General features: G+C 36.2%; 1 protein-coding gene across 1 annotated transcript; it reads left to right on the top strand.

The window, feature by feature from the left end:
- The first annotated feature begins 9,811 nt into the window (after positions 1-9,811).
- Positions 9,812-13,634, top strand: LOC137806515 (glutamate receptor 2.7). Its single transcript, XM_068606696.2, has 5 exons — positions 9,812-10,116; positions 10,358-11,631; positions 11,913-12,219; positions 12,315-12,712; positions 12,922-13,634. The coding sequence occupies exons 1-5, from the start codon at positions 9,855-9,857 to the stop codon at positions 13,366-13,368; spliced, it is 2,688 nt and encodes an 895-aa protein (XP_068462797.1). The 5' UTR covers positions 9,812-9,854; the 3' UTR covers positions 13,369-13,634.
- Position 13,635: the final 1 nt, after the last annotated feature.

Raw genomic sequence — 13,635 nt, 5'->3', positions numbered from 1 at the left:
CTCCTTCTTAAATCCTCTACCACCTCATTAGCCATGAGCACGCTGTCAAGAATCCCTCTATTTTTTAGAAAGGCCGATTGGCAATCGTCAATCACTGAAGAGAGGACATTCTTTATCCTTCCCGCCAGTACTTTCGACAGTATCTTGTACATAGCTCCTACAAGGGAGATTGGTCTGTATTGCTCCAATGTAACCGGGTCCTTTACCTTGGGGATGAGAGCTACAAAGGAGGCATTACACCCCTTTGGAATAAACCCATTTTCATAAAAGTTGGCCGCCGCTGCTACTATGTCGTCCTTTAGAACGTCCCAACTTTCCTTAATAAAATTCATATTGAATCCATCTGGTCCAGGACTCTTGGATCCATCGCATTGCCACACCACCTCTCTCAATTCTTCCTCAGAGAACGCAGCTGTTAAGTATACATTATCCTCACCCGAGAGGGACATAAACTCTACCTTATCAAGTCTTACACCAAAGTCCTTTGTAGCCGTAAACCTGTTTTGAAATAGATTCTTGGCTTCTTGCCGCACTGTACCGGGTTCCTCACACCAAATGCCACCAACCTCAACTCCCTTCACCTCATTCCTAAGTCTTCTCCACCTCAAAGATGAATGAAAGAATCTGGTACACAAGTCCCCGTCCTTAAACCATTTTGCTCTAGCTTTTTGGCAAATGAGAGAGTCTATCTTCCTTTCAGTTTCCTTCAAACGACCTACCAATTCATACCTCTTTAGTCTATCATTTTCCCTTAGATCATTGCTGCAATCCAGGCAATCTAAGGCCTCCAGATCTTGCAATATCCTCTTCTTACTTGTGTGGAGATTTCCGAACACATCCCTATTCCATACTTTCAGATCTCCTTTCAGAGACTTCAATTTCTCCTTAATCTTTATAAAAGCACTCCCCTGCACAGAGTAAGATAACCAATTGTTTTTCACCATCTCTCTAAATCCTTTCTCCATAAACCAGGCATCAATAGAGCGGAAAGGTTTTGGTCCCCAGTCCTTATCCACAGCTTTTACCACTATTGCACAGTGGTCCGAGACTTCCCTTCGCTGCACATATTGTTTACACATAGGCCATGACTCCATCCACTCTTCCGAGACGAGAACACGGTCTAATCTACTCTTTGCCGATCCATTAGACTTAAACCACGTAAAAAGTTTTCCTACTACAGGCAGTTCAAACAGACAGTTGGAATCGATGAAGTTGTTAAAACCACAGATCTCACCTGACTGGCTGACCCCCTCCCCTACTCCTTTCCTTTCGTTCCGGTTTCTAATGGCATTGAAGTCACCACAGAAAAACCAGACCAAGGCTTGAGATGCCACTTTTACATTGGACAGCTCCTCCCACAGGATCTTCTTCTCCCCCAAAGAGCAGGCTGCATAAACATTAACTATTACACAGCTGATATTGGTACTGACATGGTTACCAAAAACTGCAATGAAGCCCTTCCCCGAAACATGGCTTTCATAGCTAAAAGCTTCTTCATACCACATAGATAACAGGCTGCCTCTACCATTATCGCCTTCATTATGAAGCCAACCCACCTTATTATCCCCCCACAAAGAGTAACATTTTGCAGCCGTAAACACCTTAGCCTTTGTTTCTTGTAGACACACAAAATCCGCCCCCTCACAAGCTATGACATGTCTCAAATACCTTGCTTTAGAACTTCCCCCCACACCTCTAATATTTAAGTTCACAACTATCATTAAGACAAGTTCTTGGTACCCTCCTTAGAGATCGTTACAACCTCTGAATCACGTACCTCCATGCTCCCATACTCTCTTACAACTTCCTCTTCATCCCCTCGACACCTGATCCCAGCTTGTTTTCCCACTTCCCATAAATTTGATGGTCCCGCCAGATTAACAGGTTCCGCTAGGCGGTAATTACAGCAGATAATATTCTTGTCAGAAATAGAGGAAGATGAGACTTCGTCTCTATTGAGGGCCAATGTTTCAACTAGAGGTAGTCTTGCCTTAATCCTTCCAGACCGCCTCGGCAACGAGCAAGAATCCCCCAAATCTGATAGACCTTTTTTCTTACGACGACGCAGAGGTGAACTGAACTTACTTCTCTCGACGACTCCATCTTCGTCACATTCTAAATTAGAGACCCACGCCACTGATTCCGTTATAGCTGCACCTTCTTCTTCATCACTATCGCCTTTCATCACCACGTGTTCCTGCTGCCCGCATTCTTCCCTTCTCTCACCGTATTGTGTTTCCTTTACCGTTTTACAGTCTGAGTAACCACTGTGTGCCTGCCATTCTTCTAAGCTATCTCCCACTACTGATCCCTCTATCTGTGTTGAATACGTTTTAGCATCTTCACTTTCTGATACCTTTATCACAGGGCCCTCTATTGTTGACTGGACCACTGGCCCCTCAAACTTTTCGATTTTTTGGCCACTATTATAGGGCCCACCCCCTTCCAAATGGGCCACACTCTTACAGACCCGGCCCAAAGCCTTAGAGGAAACTTTATGGTTACTCAAACACTCTATGTCAATCACCACCTTAGCCGAATCAGCTATATTAGGATTGCTATGTCTAGCCCAATCCCTGACTGAGGCAAATAGACTGTCGCACGCATAACCTATAATGGCCTTCTGTCCCATACTTCCTTCATTCGTGAATGATGAGACACCTTTACCCTGACACACTTTGCTTTTCGAAGAAGAGCCCTCGAACTGGAGATTTGACTTTGATCTGTACTGTTCACCGTCTCCCCCCTCCTTTCCCCTGCCGTCCCTCCGGTCTGGCCATCTTCCGTCCCCTTCCCTACATCTGCCCTTCTCCTCACCTTCCATCTCCGAGAAATCTGTATCATCTACGTACGAATCCATGGATGACTCACTGTCAGTAGAATCAACCGCATAAGGATTGCCATTACATCGACATCCTTCACAACTAACGAGCTCCTCCTCAATGAAGATATTGCACACATGTTTATTAATCCTCATTTTCCTCGCCATCCTGACACTGCCAAAGTTCTGAACATGGACTTTCAACCTTGCGTATTCCAGGACCTCCCAAGTTAAAGTAGCGTTGTCAATGGAGACCAACTTGGCTGTCTTGGATATCTCACCAATCACTTTGGAGAAACACTCCCTATTCCAGAACGTTAATGGCAAGCCAAAGCATTTCACCCAGACAGTTTTATGACTTGCACCACTATCTATCGACCATGGTTTAACTCCAGTGAATATGGCATCAAACCACTCTTTGTTGTTCTCCATTATAACCTCCATTACCTCTCCCTCTGATGGGGTTATCAGGACAAGGTTGTCACCCAATGATCTCGCTCTTACCATTGTCATCCCACCCTTCACAAGCTCCTCTCCCAACTTACCAAAGTCCATCCCATCACCGAGGGTCCCTACAACGCTTCTTTTCAGCCAAGGAAGAGTCAATTGTTGTGTTTGGAAGGCCAAGCCCTTCCACTCGTCTTGAACTTCACTTGTAAGGGCATCTGCGTAGGACCTGTTCCTGCTCTTTTCCACCCATATCTTCTTTCCTCCATCTTTCCTATCATCCTCATCTTCCTTCTTGTAGCACTTCCTATCGATCTCCTTACTTCCTCTCAACGGCTGCCGGTCCTCCTTTACTAAACCATATTGGTATCGCCTGTATTTCGGAATATTCACATACAGCTTTCTGCTCCCAATATAAATCTGATCCAGCTCTCTCTCCAGGCGCTCTACATCTCTTATACCGAAAAACCTTACAAATCCAAACCTCCTCCCCCATTTATTCAGTCTTCTTGAGATAAAGACATCCTTCACCCTTCCCCATTTTTGGAAAACCCTAACCATATCCTTTTCGCCTAACCCGTTCGGAAAGTTGGAAAAGAAAAACGATGATGAGTCGGTTGCACCTCCTTCACCCATCTTTCTTTTGTCTTAATCGAATAAATTTGACTCCAAATGAAAGTGGTACACCAGGATCTAAAAACACCAATCCTTTTTAATCCACTTCATCATTGCATCCAAGAAAGAAAAAAAGGAAAGTAAAAGTTCTTTTATATTGCTTTGAATATAGTTGTCTCCGTTATTTTATTCAATATTGTTGATCTCTAGTAGTGCTTATCTCCCTAGGTAGCATAGCATTTTGCACCAATTTATGGTAAAAGCACACCATGCAAGACAAATAGTTGAGTTATAGTTGAAATGTTTTTGTGTTCGAAAGTAATTTAAGAAAGTAGTTTTAACTCGTGCTCCAAGGGATCTTGATGTTGATTTGTAATTTAACTTGAACGAATATCTTTGGTTAGACGAAAGCAAAGTACACTACCTGCAACATAGCATAAGCGTACAGATGTTCGAGTAATACGAGGTTAGCTTAAGCTATGCATGTATCTTCTGATAACCAATTATGCATATCAGACGTAAGAAAATGTTTGCACAATGTTGCATCATCTCTCATACGCAACACTTACGTTTTGCATGATCTATTATTAAACTAGGCCATCGTCTTTAAAACGAAACATGACCATGTTTGTACTTAGTTGTTTTTAGCACTTAATCAAAACTTATAAGGTGTTGGTCTTTTGCTTTAACGAGTACCTTGGATGAGATGTTACCTGACATGCACTAGGTGGTTGGAATGACTTAGGACACATGTCATCACATACACATGCACATTGCCACATGGACAGAACTTGTCAACATCTCTAGGAACACGTATTGAGTAGAAGATACCTTAGATGGGATGTTACTCTAACATGCACTAAATGGTTGGGGTGGCTCAAGACATGTCATCAGACACATGCATGTTGTCATGCGAGCAAGACTTGTCAACGTCACTGGAAAGCATGTTTAATAGAAGTTACCTTGAATGGGATGTTACCCTGCCATTCACTAGGTAATTGGGGTTACTCTTACAATGTTTCATCACATACACATGCACCCTGTGATGCATGCACGACTTGTCAACGTAATTGGGAACATGTGTTGAACATAAGTGACTTTTAATGAGATGTCCACATTATAAATCAAACCAATACCAAATTAACGATAGAAAGCCATAACAATTTGTCCCCAGAAAACCAAATCAAACCCATTATTTCCATAACATCATCGTTCTTCTTCATTCATCTTCAAATTTGAACAATCATGAGACATCGTCTTCCATGAGACATTGTATATTTCTTCCATGTTTGAACATCGTCTAGTGAGTTCATCTTTATGAATCGTCTGATACTTTTTGTGAAGACAGGCTTCTAGTCCTTTTCAGCACCTTTAACTATTTATTCATAAGACCATTTGATGTGATTTGTGTTTGAATAAATCTTTTTGACTGAGGAAAGCAACAACTATTTCTTACAACAAAGAATGAGCACATAAATATTCAAGAGGTACGAGGTTAGCTTAGATTGTGTGCGCATTGTTTGAATTTATAATGTCTTATTAGACGTGGAGATTAGGTTGTACAATGTTGTATCGTTTTACACATGAAACACTTGTGTCTTACATGATATGTTGTTGAACAGAGCATATGTCTTAGAGACAATGCACAATCATGTTTTATACTTTATTGTATTCAAATACTTAATCAAAATTAAGGATATTGAACTTTTCTCTAAAAAAAATATTTATATTCATAATCACTACCATTATAACAATAATGATAATAATAATAATAATAAGTGATGTTAATTAAAAAATCTATTTCTATATATAAACCACTTTTCCCATTTTATCAATATTGTATTATGTTATCTATTTTTTAAACTCAATTATTTCAAACACTTTCTATGATCTTTTTACAATTTTTTTTTTCCTATTTTTATTCATAATTTTTTTTTGCACTTTTTCATTCAAACTTCTTTAAAATATGTCTAAATAATTATTTATTCAAATTTTTACTTCTCTATATTAATTTTTTTTAAAATACATATAATCTTTATAACTCCATCATTTCTATTATATCAAATACTTTCCATTATTTCTTAACAATTATTTTTTCTCTCTTTTTCTTCATAAATTTTCTTATTTACATCCCTTTTCCATTTAAATTTCCCTCAAATATATGTATTTTCTGAATAATTATTTATTTACTTCTCTAAATATTTATACAACTTTTTAAATAAATATACTTTTTACAACTCATTAACTTCAACTATATCAAACACTTTCCATTATTATTTTTATAATTCTTTCTTTTCTCTTTTTTCATACATTTTTCTTATGTACATATTTTTTATAATTTATATTCCTTATATATATACATTTAAATATATGTTTTTATTCATTTTTTATAATTTATATTTATCATACACTTATTTGTTTAAATAAAACTATTGGTTTACAATTTTTTCCAAACCAATTATTTTTATAAAAAATATATTTTCTTCAAAAAAAACTACCCATCAATTACTTTTAAATGAAAAATTAAAAAAATCACAAATCAGCTCATGATTTAATTCTTTACAAATCGAATTCTAACTAATTTTTCAGCCAAGCTGCACCCAATCATATTTCAGAACTCGACTTCCAAGAACCAAATTTTGAACTTTAATAATAAACCATGTTGTCTGACTAAAATAATGCGAACAATAAAAATAAAAATAAAAAGGAATAGTCTTATTTTGGTGAAAATTTTCACTTCCTATCTCAGTCACCACTTTCACATATCAATTTCATTGAAGGGTTTTTTTTTCTGACATTTTTATCAACCAAACTTAAATTCAAAATCTTGATCAATCTAGTTTAGAATTCAAACCAATTAATGTTGAAATATCTATTTTTTACATAAACCACAAGTATCCTCTACTAAAGACAATAGTTGATACATTCTCATGCTATTTTTAAAAAAAAAAAAATTATAAATGAATTTTGAACTGGTCTATATGTAAACTAGAAGTTGTAATGAATAATATTTATGACAATAGGGTTGTCTCTAGATCCCATAAAAGTCTGAAATTTACGAAAGTGCAGAGCAATTATAGCAAAATATTTTCCATTGTCCTGTTCAAATTTTTGCTTCGTTTCAATTTGACGCTTATTCTCGAGAATCTTATTGTTGGTTTCCAAGTTCCACCCTCTTCTTTCTTATAATCACAAGTTGCTTCCAAGTTACGTGGACCTAAAGCAAATTTTGAAAGGGCGTACTTTTGAAAATATACATATTAAAAACAATATAAAATTTATCTTTTCAGCTTCTAGAAAGCAAAAATACTTATCCCATCATACTTAATTTAACTTTTTTTATACCCTGATAATTAATTTCATTTAGCAATTCCTTCTCGATCAATAATTAAATTAATCTATTTTAATTATTTTAGACATTTTTAATAAAGATTTTATTGTATGTAGTTTTGAATTCTTCTCTTAAAATAGGAGTTTTCTTTTTCTTTAAAAAAAATAATCAAAGAATGTGTCAAAATTAGCTTAAGCAACTATATTGGAAGTTTAAACAAAAAAAATAAGACAAAAAAGTAAAAGAACATTATCTCCCAAGGATAATAAATAAAGAGGAACGATTGAATTTCAAAAATTCAATCAGATAGACCCTCGTTTACATTCACTTGGGCTAATAAAATTATATGATATTGTTGTATACCACTACCATTATTTTTTCTTGGGTTGACCTGTTTTTGAGGTTATCTTATTCACTTTCACTTCAACTTTAGGAGGACGTCTCGATCTCTTGAAGGTTGAACTAATTTATCGTCTTTACTCAATTGTACCTCTTTTTTCATCTTTCCAACTCAGAACTTAGAGACCAAATTGTCCTTTTCTAAGATAACACCAGTTGAGAAAGAGTCAAATGTATCTATTGAAAAGATGGTCGAACATGACTCTTGAGCCTCTTGTATCACCTTAAAGAGATTTAAAACAATTTTGCAATACTAAATCTAGTGAAACAGTTTTAGAAGTAACCTGTTTGACAACAACTAATTTAGGACTTGTCGCATTAGTTGCAGATTTTAGATGAGAAAATCCTTCTAAAAGACTAGAATTTTCAAGAAGCAAGGAGTTCTTTTTTTGTAACAAATCATCTCATTCATGGACATCTTCCAAAAATGGCATATCAGCAAAAATATCATTTTGAGATCCTGAACCAGCTTTTATATCTCCAACTGATTTCTTAATCTTTTGACCAACAAGAGATCCACTCTCCATCTGACCAACAACAACTTCAAAAAGGTATCAAGATCAATAGCAAGTCCCTCAACTTCCACCCCTCCTACATTAAGAACAAACATATTATATATTTGTGCATCTATTGTAGATTCTATTTATCTGTTACACCAACCACTTTCTTATGAGGGACATCATTAGTTTCTTTGGTCTGGGCAATCACATGTTTAAACTATACAACAACAAGTTTGAACAAAACAATAGACAATTTGATCGTGTTATTGAGATTATCAGGATGTCGTCTACATTTAAAAATATCATGCCCTATCATTTTGCATGAAGAGTAAAATGGAGACAGCTTCTCAAATTCAATATCAACAAAATCAAATCTTTTCACCAAAATTTGATTAGGCAAAGCAGATTGCATATCAATATCAACAACATTCTAGCAAAAAAAACATTTAGATTTATTTATGGTGCAGTCATCAAGAGAAAGTGAAGTATCAATCTCTCTTATAAAGAAAATTGCTTTTAGTTGTCAATACTCCAAGAAAGACTTGAATCCCGACCCAACATTAAGCTTGGTAAGTTTCATGGAAGATGACACAAAAATTTTAGTCCAAGCAAAAACTTACAAAATACCTAGATTCAGATTCCAATACCCTACCTAGGACTCTTACCGTGTCTTAAAGGAAAGAAAAAACAAATTCATAAAATTCTTTTCCTAAAGAAATAGCTTTCCAAGATCTTAGAGATTTCCAGTTAATATCCAGTTTTTTGAACACATTCATATGAGTAAGAGATTTTTCACCTTTGGATAGTATTATTTTTTCATAAAGGTGATTTTTAATCAATCTGAATAAATATAAAATCTTCCTTAATACAAGGAGAATGCACTTGTGCAAGTGGATATCAACTCACTATTCCTAGCCACCAACTATTAAATATACTTAAAACTTTAGTAGTTGTAGTTCTCTCTAAAAAAAGTATATATTTATTATTTCAACTTATGTTTTTATTGTAGTTACTACATGTAACTCCTAACAATATTTTATTTTTTATTAGTAATACATCCATTGTATTTGAAAATCTTAACGCTGAAAATAAATATAAATTTTCCATTCCTGAAACGCCTACTATTGCTATTTTTTTTCACTTATTATCATAGTTGTGTATTGAAAAGACAAAAGGAGTATTGAAAAAAAGAAGGAAATTAGACAAAGACCGATTCAATAGTATTTTCTTACAATTTCAGAATACAAGGCTGGTTGATAACATTCTTGAAGTTTACCATTAAATACGCTTAATAATAAAAAGATGTATATTTCAATTAAGATTCTACCCATCAAGATTATCTTTAATATTAAAAATTCAACTAAGCAAATAAATAGAATAATTACCAACTATAAGAGGGGAAATAATAAAATGAAACTGTGAAGGGAAAACAATCTTCACTTTAAATATTATTTTAACTGATGAACAATATTTGTTTATTAAAAATATTAAGGCCATGAATCGACGCGTGTATACTCCAGTTCTTCTCAGACCCAACTTTGTCTGTAAGTGTGAAGTCAAAACTGTATAATTGACCAAATCAAACTAAACTCCAGCCCAAAAATGGAAGAATCTTTGGGTCCAAGTCCAGTGCTATATATTTTCTCTTCTCATTGCACCTTTCTTCATAACTCAACTCTTATATTGCATTGCATGAAACTAAGCTTGCACACAAATGAATGATATTAGTAATTGAAGCAAAATGAATTTGCCATCAACTATTTGCCTCTCTTATTTACTCCTTTCCTTTCTTCTCATTACGTATTACCAAGTTGAGGCTACAGATGGAGAAAACCAAGTCATATCTATTGGTGTAATAATTGATGTCAACTCACGCATTGGGAAAGAACAGCGTGTAGCCATGGACCTTGCAGTTCAAACTTACAATACCACTTCCAACACCTACAAGCTTGCTCTTCATTTTCAGCAACCCATCAAAGATCCCTTCAGACCCACTTCCCTTGGTTAGTAATTTCAGTCATTTGCTACATCAAAAAATTTCATGCTTTTTCTGATATGAATTCTTAAATGTTTTTAATGTTATTGCCAAGTTAGAATTAGAATTTCATCTTAATAATCCGTATAACATTTAATTAAAGGTTATATCTAATTCTGATCAGAAAACTATATTTAAGTTTCATTTTATCATTTTGGTTTAACCTTGCCAAGTATGTGAAGTATTGAATGTGAACCTATTTCTTGCAGCTAGAAGAATGATTATGAGACAAAAGATGCAAGTGATTATAGGGATGCACACATGGGAAGAAGCAGCTTCAGTAGCTGAATTAGTACGCAAATCTCAAGTTCCTGTCATATCCTTTGCAGCTCCTAGCATTACCCCACCATTGATGCCAATTCGGTGGCCTTCCTTGGTAAGAATGGCGAACAATGGTACTGCGTATGCAAAATGTGTTGCAGATATGGTACATGCTTATAGTTGGCAGAGAGTAGTAGTCATTTATGAAGATGGAGATTATGAGATGCTAGCCTTGCTATCTGAGACCCTCCAAGATGTTGGTTCACTGATCGAGTACCGTTTGGCTCTTCCATCTCTTTCTTATCTTTCTAATCCTGCAGAGTTCATTCGCGAAGAGCTGTTTAAGGTGATTGAAAATACACAGTCCCGGGTGTTCATTGTTCTGCAATCATCATTGGAAATGGTGATTCATTTGTTCAGAGAAGCTTCACAAATGGGACTTGTGGATGGAGAATCAGCTTGGATAATCCCAGAGAGCATAACTAATTTGCTTGATTCTGTCAACAAGTCTGCTATTTCCTACATGGAAGGAGCTTTAGGAATCAAGACCTACTACTCTGAACTTAGCAGTGAATATCAAAATTTTGAGGTTCGGTTCAGGAAATCTTTTCGTGCCAAGTATCCTGAGGAGGACAACAGCAGCCCGGGATTTTATGCTCTGCAAGCACATGATAGCATTAAAATTGTTGCACAAGCAATAGATAGAATGGAGAGTGACAGAAACACTCTGCTAAGAGAAATACTTTCTAGCAATTTCGTTGGCTTAAGTGGAGAAATTCGATTTGAAGCAGCGCAGCTCTCTCAGAATTCTACCTTCAGGATTGTAAATGTAGATAGGAAGAGTTACAGAGAGTTGGACTTTTGGACTCCAGAAGGTGGGTTCATGAGTAGCCTTCCTACAGAACAAGGTTCAAATAGTGTTTCTAGAAACACCAAAAGTTTAAGTGACGTTGTAATATGGCCAAGGAAACTAACAACAATTCCAAAGGGATGGAATCTGCCTACTAAACAAAAACCAATGAAAATAGCGGTTCCTGGAAGAACCTCCTTTTCCAAGTTTGTCAAGGTTGATCGTGACGAGCTTACAAATAAATATAAATACACTGGATTCTGCATTGACATTTTTGAGAAGGTGTTACCCCTTTTGGGGTATGACCTGCCATATGACTTTCATCCCGTCAATGGAACCTATCCCGATCTGGTTCAACTGGTCTATAACAAGGTAAAGCCTTATTACTCATTCTACTCTGCCTCTTATTTTTTGTAGAGATGGTTAAAGATGCTTATATTTTTACCACTTCACATAACTACATGAGCAAGTTCCTTTACAATCAGCAAAATAAATAAATGAATTAAGAAACCTTCACTTGTCCAAAATGCAATGTTGGTTCTTGTTAATTTTGAACTTTAGGTAGAATTCTTCTTTTTTTAACTCCCTTTTCTTGCTTCACTAACCTAATACTTGTATGTTTGCGATGTGGCTTAATAATGATGAACTTGAAGACTTACGATGCTGTTGTTGGCGACGTGACCATATTAGAAGAAAGATTGCAATATGTAGATTTTACGATGCCATATGCAGAGTCAGGGTTGTCAATGATAGTTACGGAAAAGTCTGAAGAATCGACATGGATGTTTATGAAGCCCTTCACCTGGCAAATGTGGGTGGCAACTGGTGCCGTGTTGATGTACACAATGGTAGTTGTTTGGTGCCTGGAGCGGAAACCCAATCCTGAGTTTCAAGGCAATTGGAAGAGCCAGATCAGCACTGCGCTTATGTTTACCTTCTCCTCTCTATTCTTTGCTCACAGTAAGTATCATCTTCATACTTCAATTAAAAACAATGATCAACTTTATTTCTGATTCGTATTAAACTGAATTGATGTCAATGGTTTAATGTTACAGGGGAGAAAATTTATAATAACTTAACTCGAGTGGTGATGGTATCATGGCTGTTTCTAGTTTTGATTCTTAACTCAAGCTACACTGCTAGTCTTTCTTCCATGCTCACAGTTCAACGACTGCGACCAAATGTGACTGACATTGAGTGTCTGAAGAAGAACAACATGAAAATTGGTTGTGACGGTGACTCATTTGTTAGGACATACCTGGAGCAAGTCGAAGACTTCAAGCCAGAGAACATCCTACACATTAATAGTGAATATAGTTATGAAGATGCATTCAAAAACAACACAATAGCAGCTGCTTTTCTCGAAGTCCCCTATGAAAAAGTATATATCAGTAAATATTGCAAGGGATACTCTGCCTTTGTGCCTACCATCAAATTCGGAGGACTGGGATTTGTAAGTCACCGTAGAATTTCCTCTATTAACTACCATATATGTTAACTAACTGTTTTCTATAAGTATAATATAACAATCCTTAAGCCCTGGAGACCAAAGAAAACTTAAAAAGAACTCGAACTTTGCGGATTACTGTGAGCTGTAGCTTTAACAAAAAGTGGTAAATATGTTTCGCTAATTCTTTAAAAATCTCTTGAATCATCATGCAGATGTTCCAGAAAGGCTCCCCAGTGGCCAAGGACTTTTCCAGAGCTATACTGAAGCTCTTAGAGCAGGGAGAATTAAAGAAGTTAGAAGACAAATGGTTGAACACAGATGAGTGCTTCAACAATTCGACCTCCGATAGAACACAAAGTTTGAGGCTTGGAAGTTTCTGGGTTCTGTACGTCCTTTCTGGTGTCACTTCTACTATTTGTTTTCTCCTTTACACCATCCAGTCGCTGAAATCTAGTCACACATTGCAACATGAGGCAGAAGAACGTAATGGCAACCTTAGTGATGAAAGCCAATGGAAAAGGATACTTGATATAGCTAAGCATATCTATAGCAGGAAGCATCCACCATTTACACGCGAGCATCAGCAGGCAATGGCTCCACAATTACCAGATATCATAACGGTGACTTCCCCACCAACAGTTACTGTTCACAACTCTTGATCATCTAGCACATAACCAACAATAAGCTTTTTCACCTAATTCTAGATTTAGGAAGGTAACTTAGGTAATCGCATACACAGTATTTCAGTCGTTACCCATTTTCATTATCCGGCTTCTGTATCTTAGTCATTAACATTTTTACGGATTCCAAGCATAACAACACCATTTTTGAACTTCAGAATAACAGCAATATGAACCTTGTAAATTGCTTATTGTAATGGGTAGGAAGTGAATACATTCAGATTGATTGGCATTGATAAGGACAAC

Source organism: Phaseolus vulgaris, chromosome 3 (assembly GCF_051622355.1).
Source record: "Phaseolus vulgaris cultivar YP4 chromosome 3, ASM5162235v1, whole genome shotgun sequence".
Classification (NCBI taxonomy): domain Eukaryota; kingdom Viridiplantae; phylum Streptophyta; class Magnoliopsida; order Fabales; family Fabaceae; genus Phaseolus; species Phaseolus vulgaris.
This window is presented reverse-complemented; position numbering and strand designations above follow the sequence as displayed.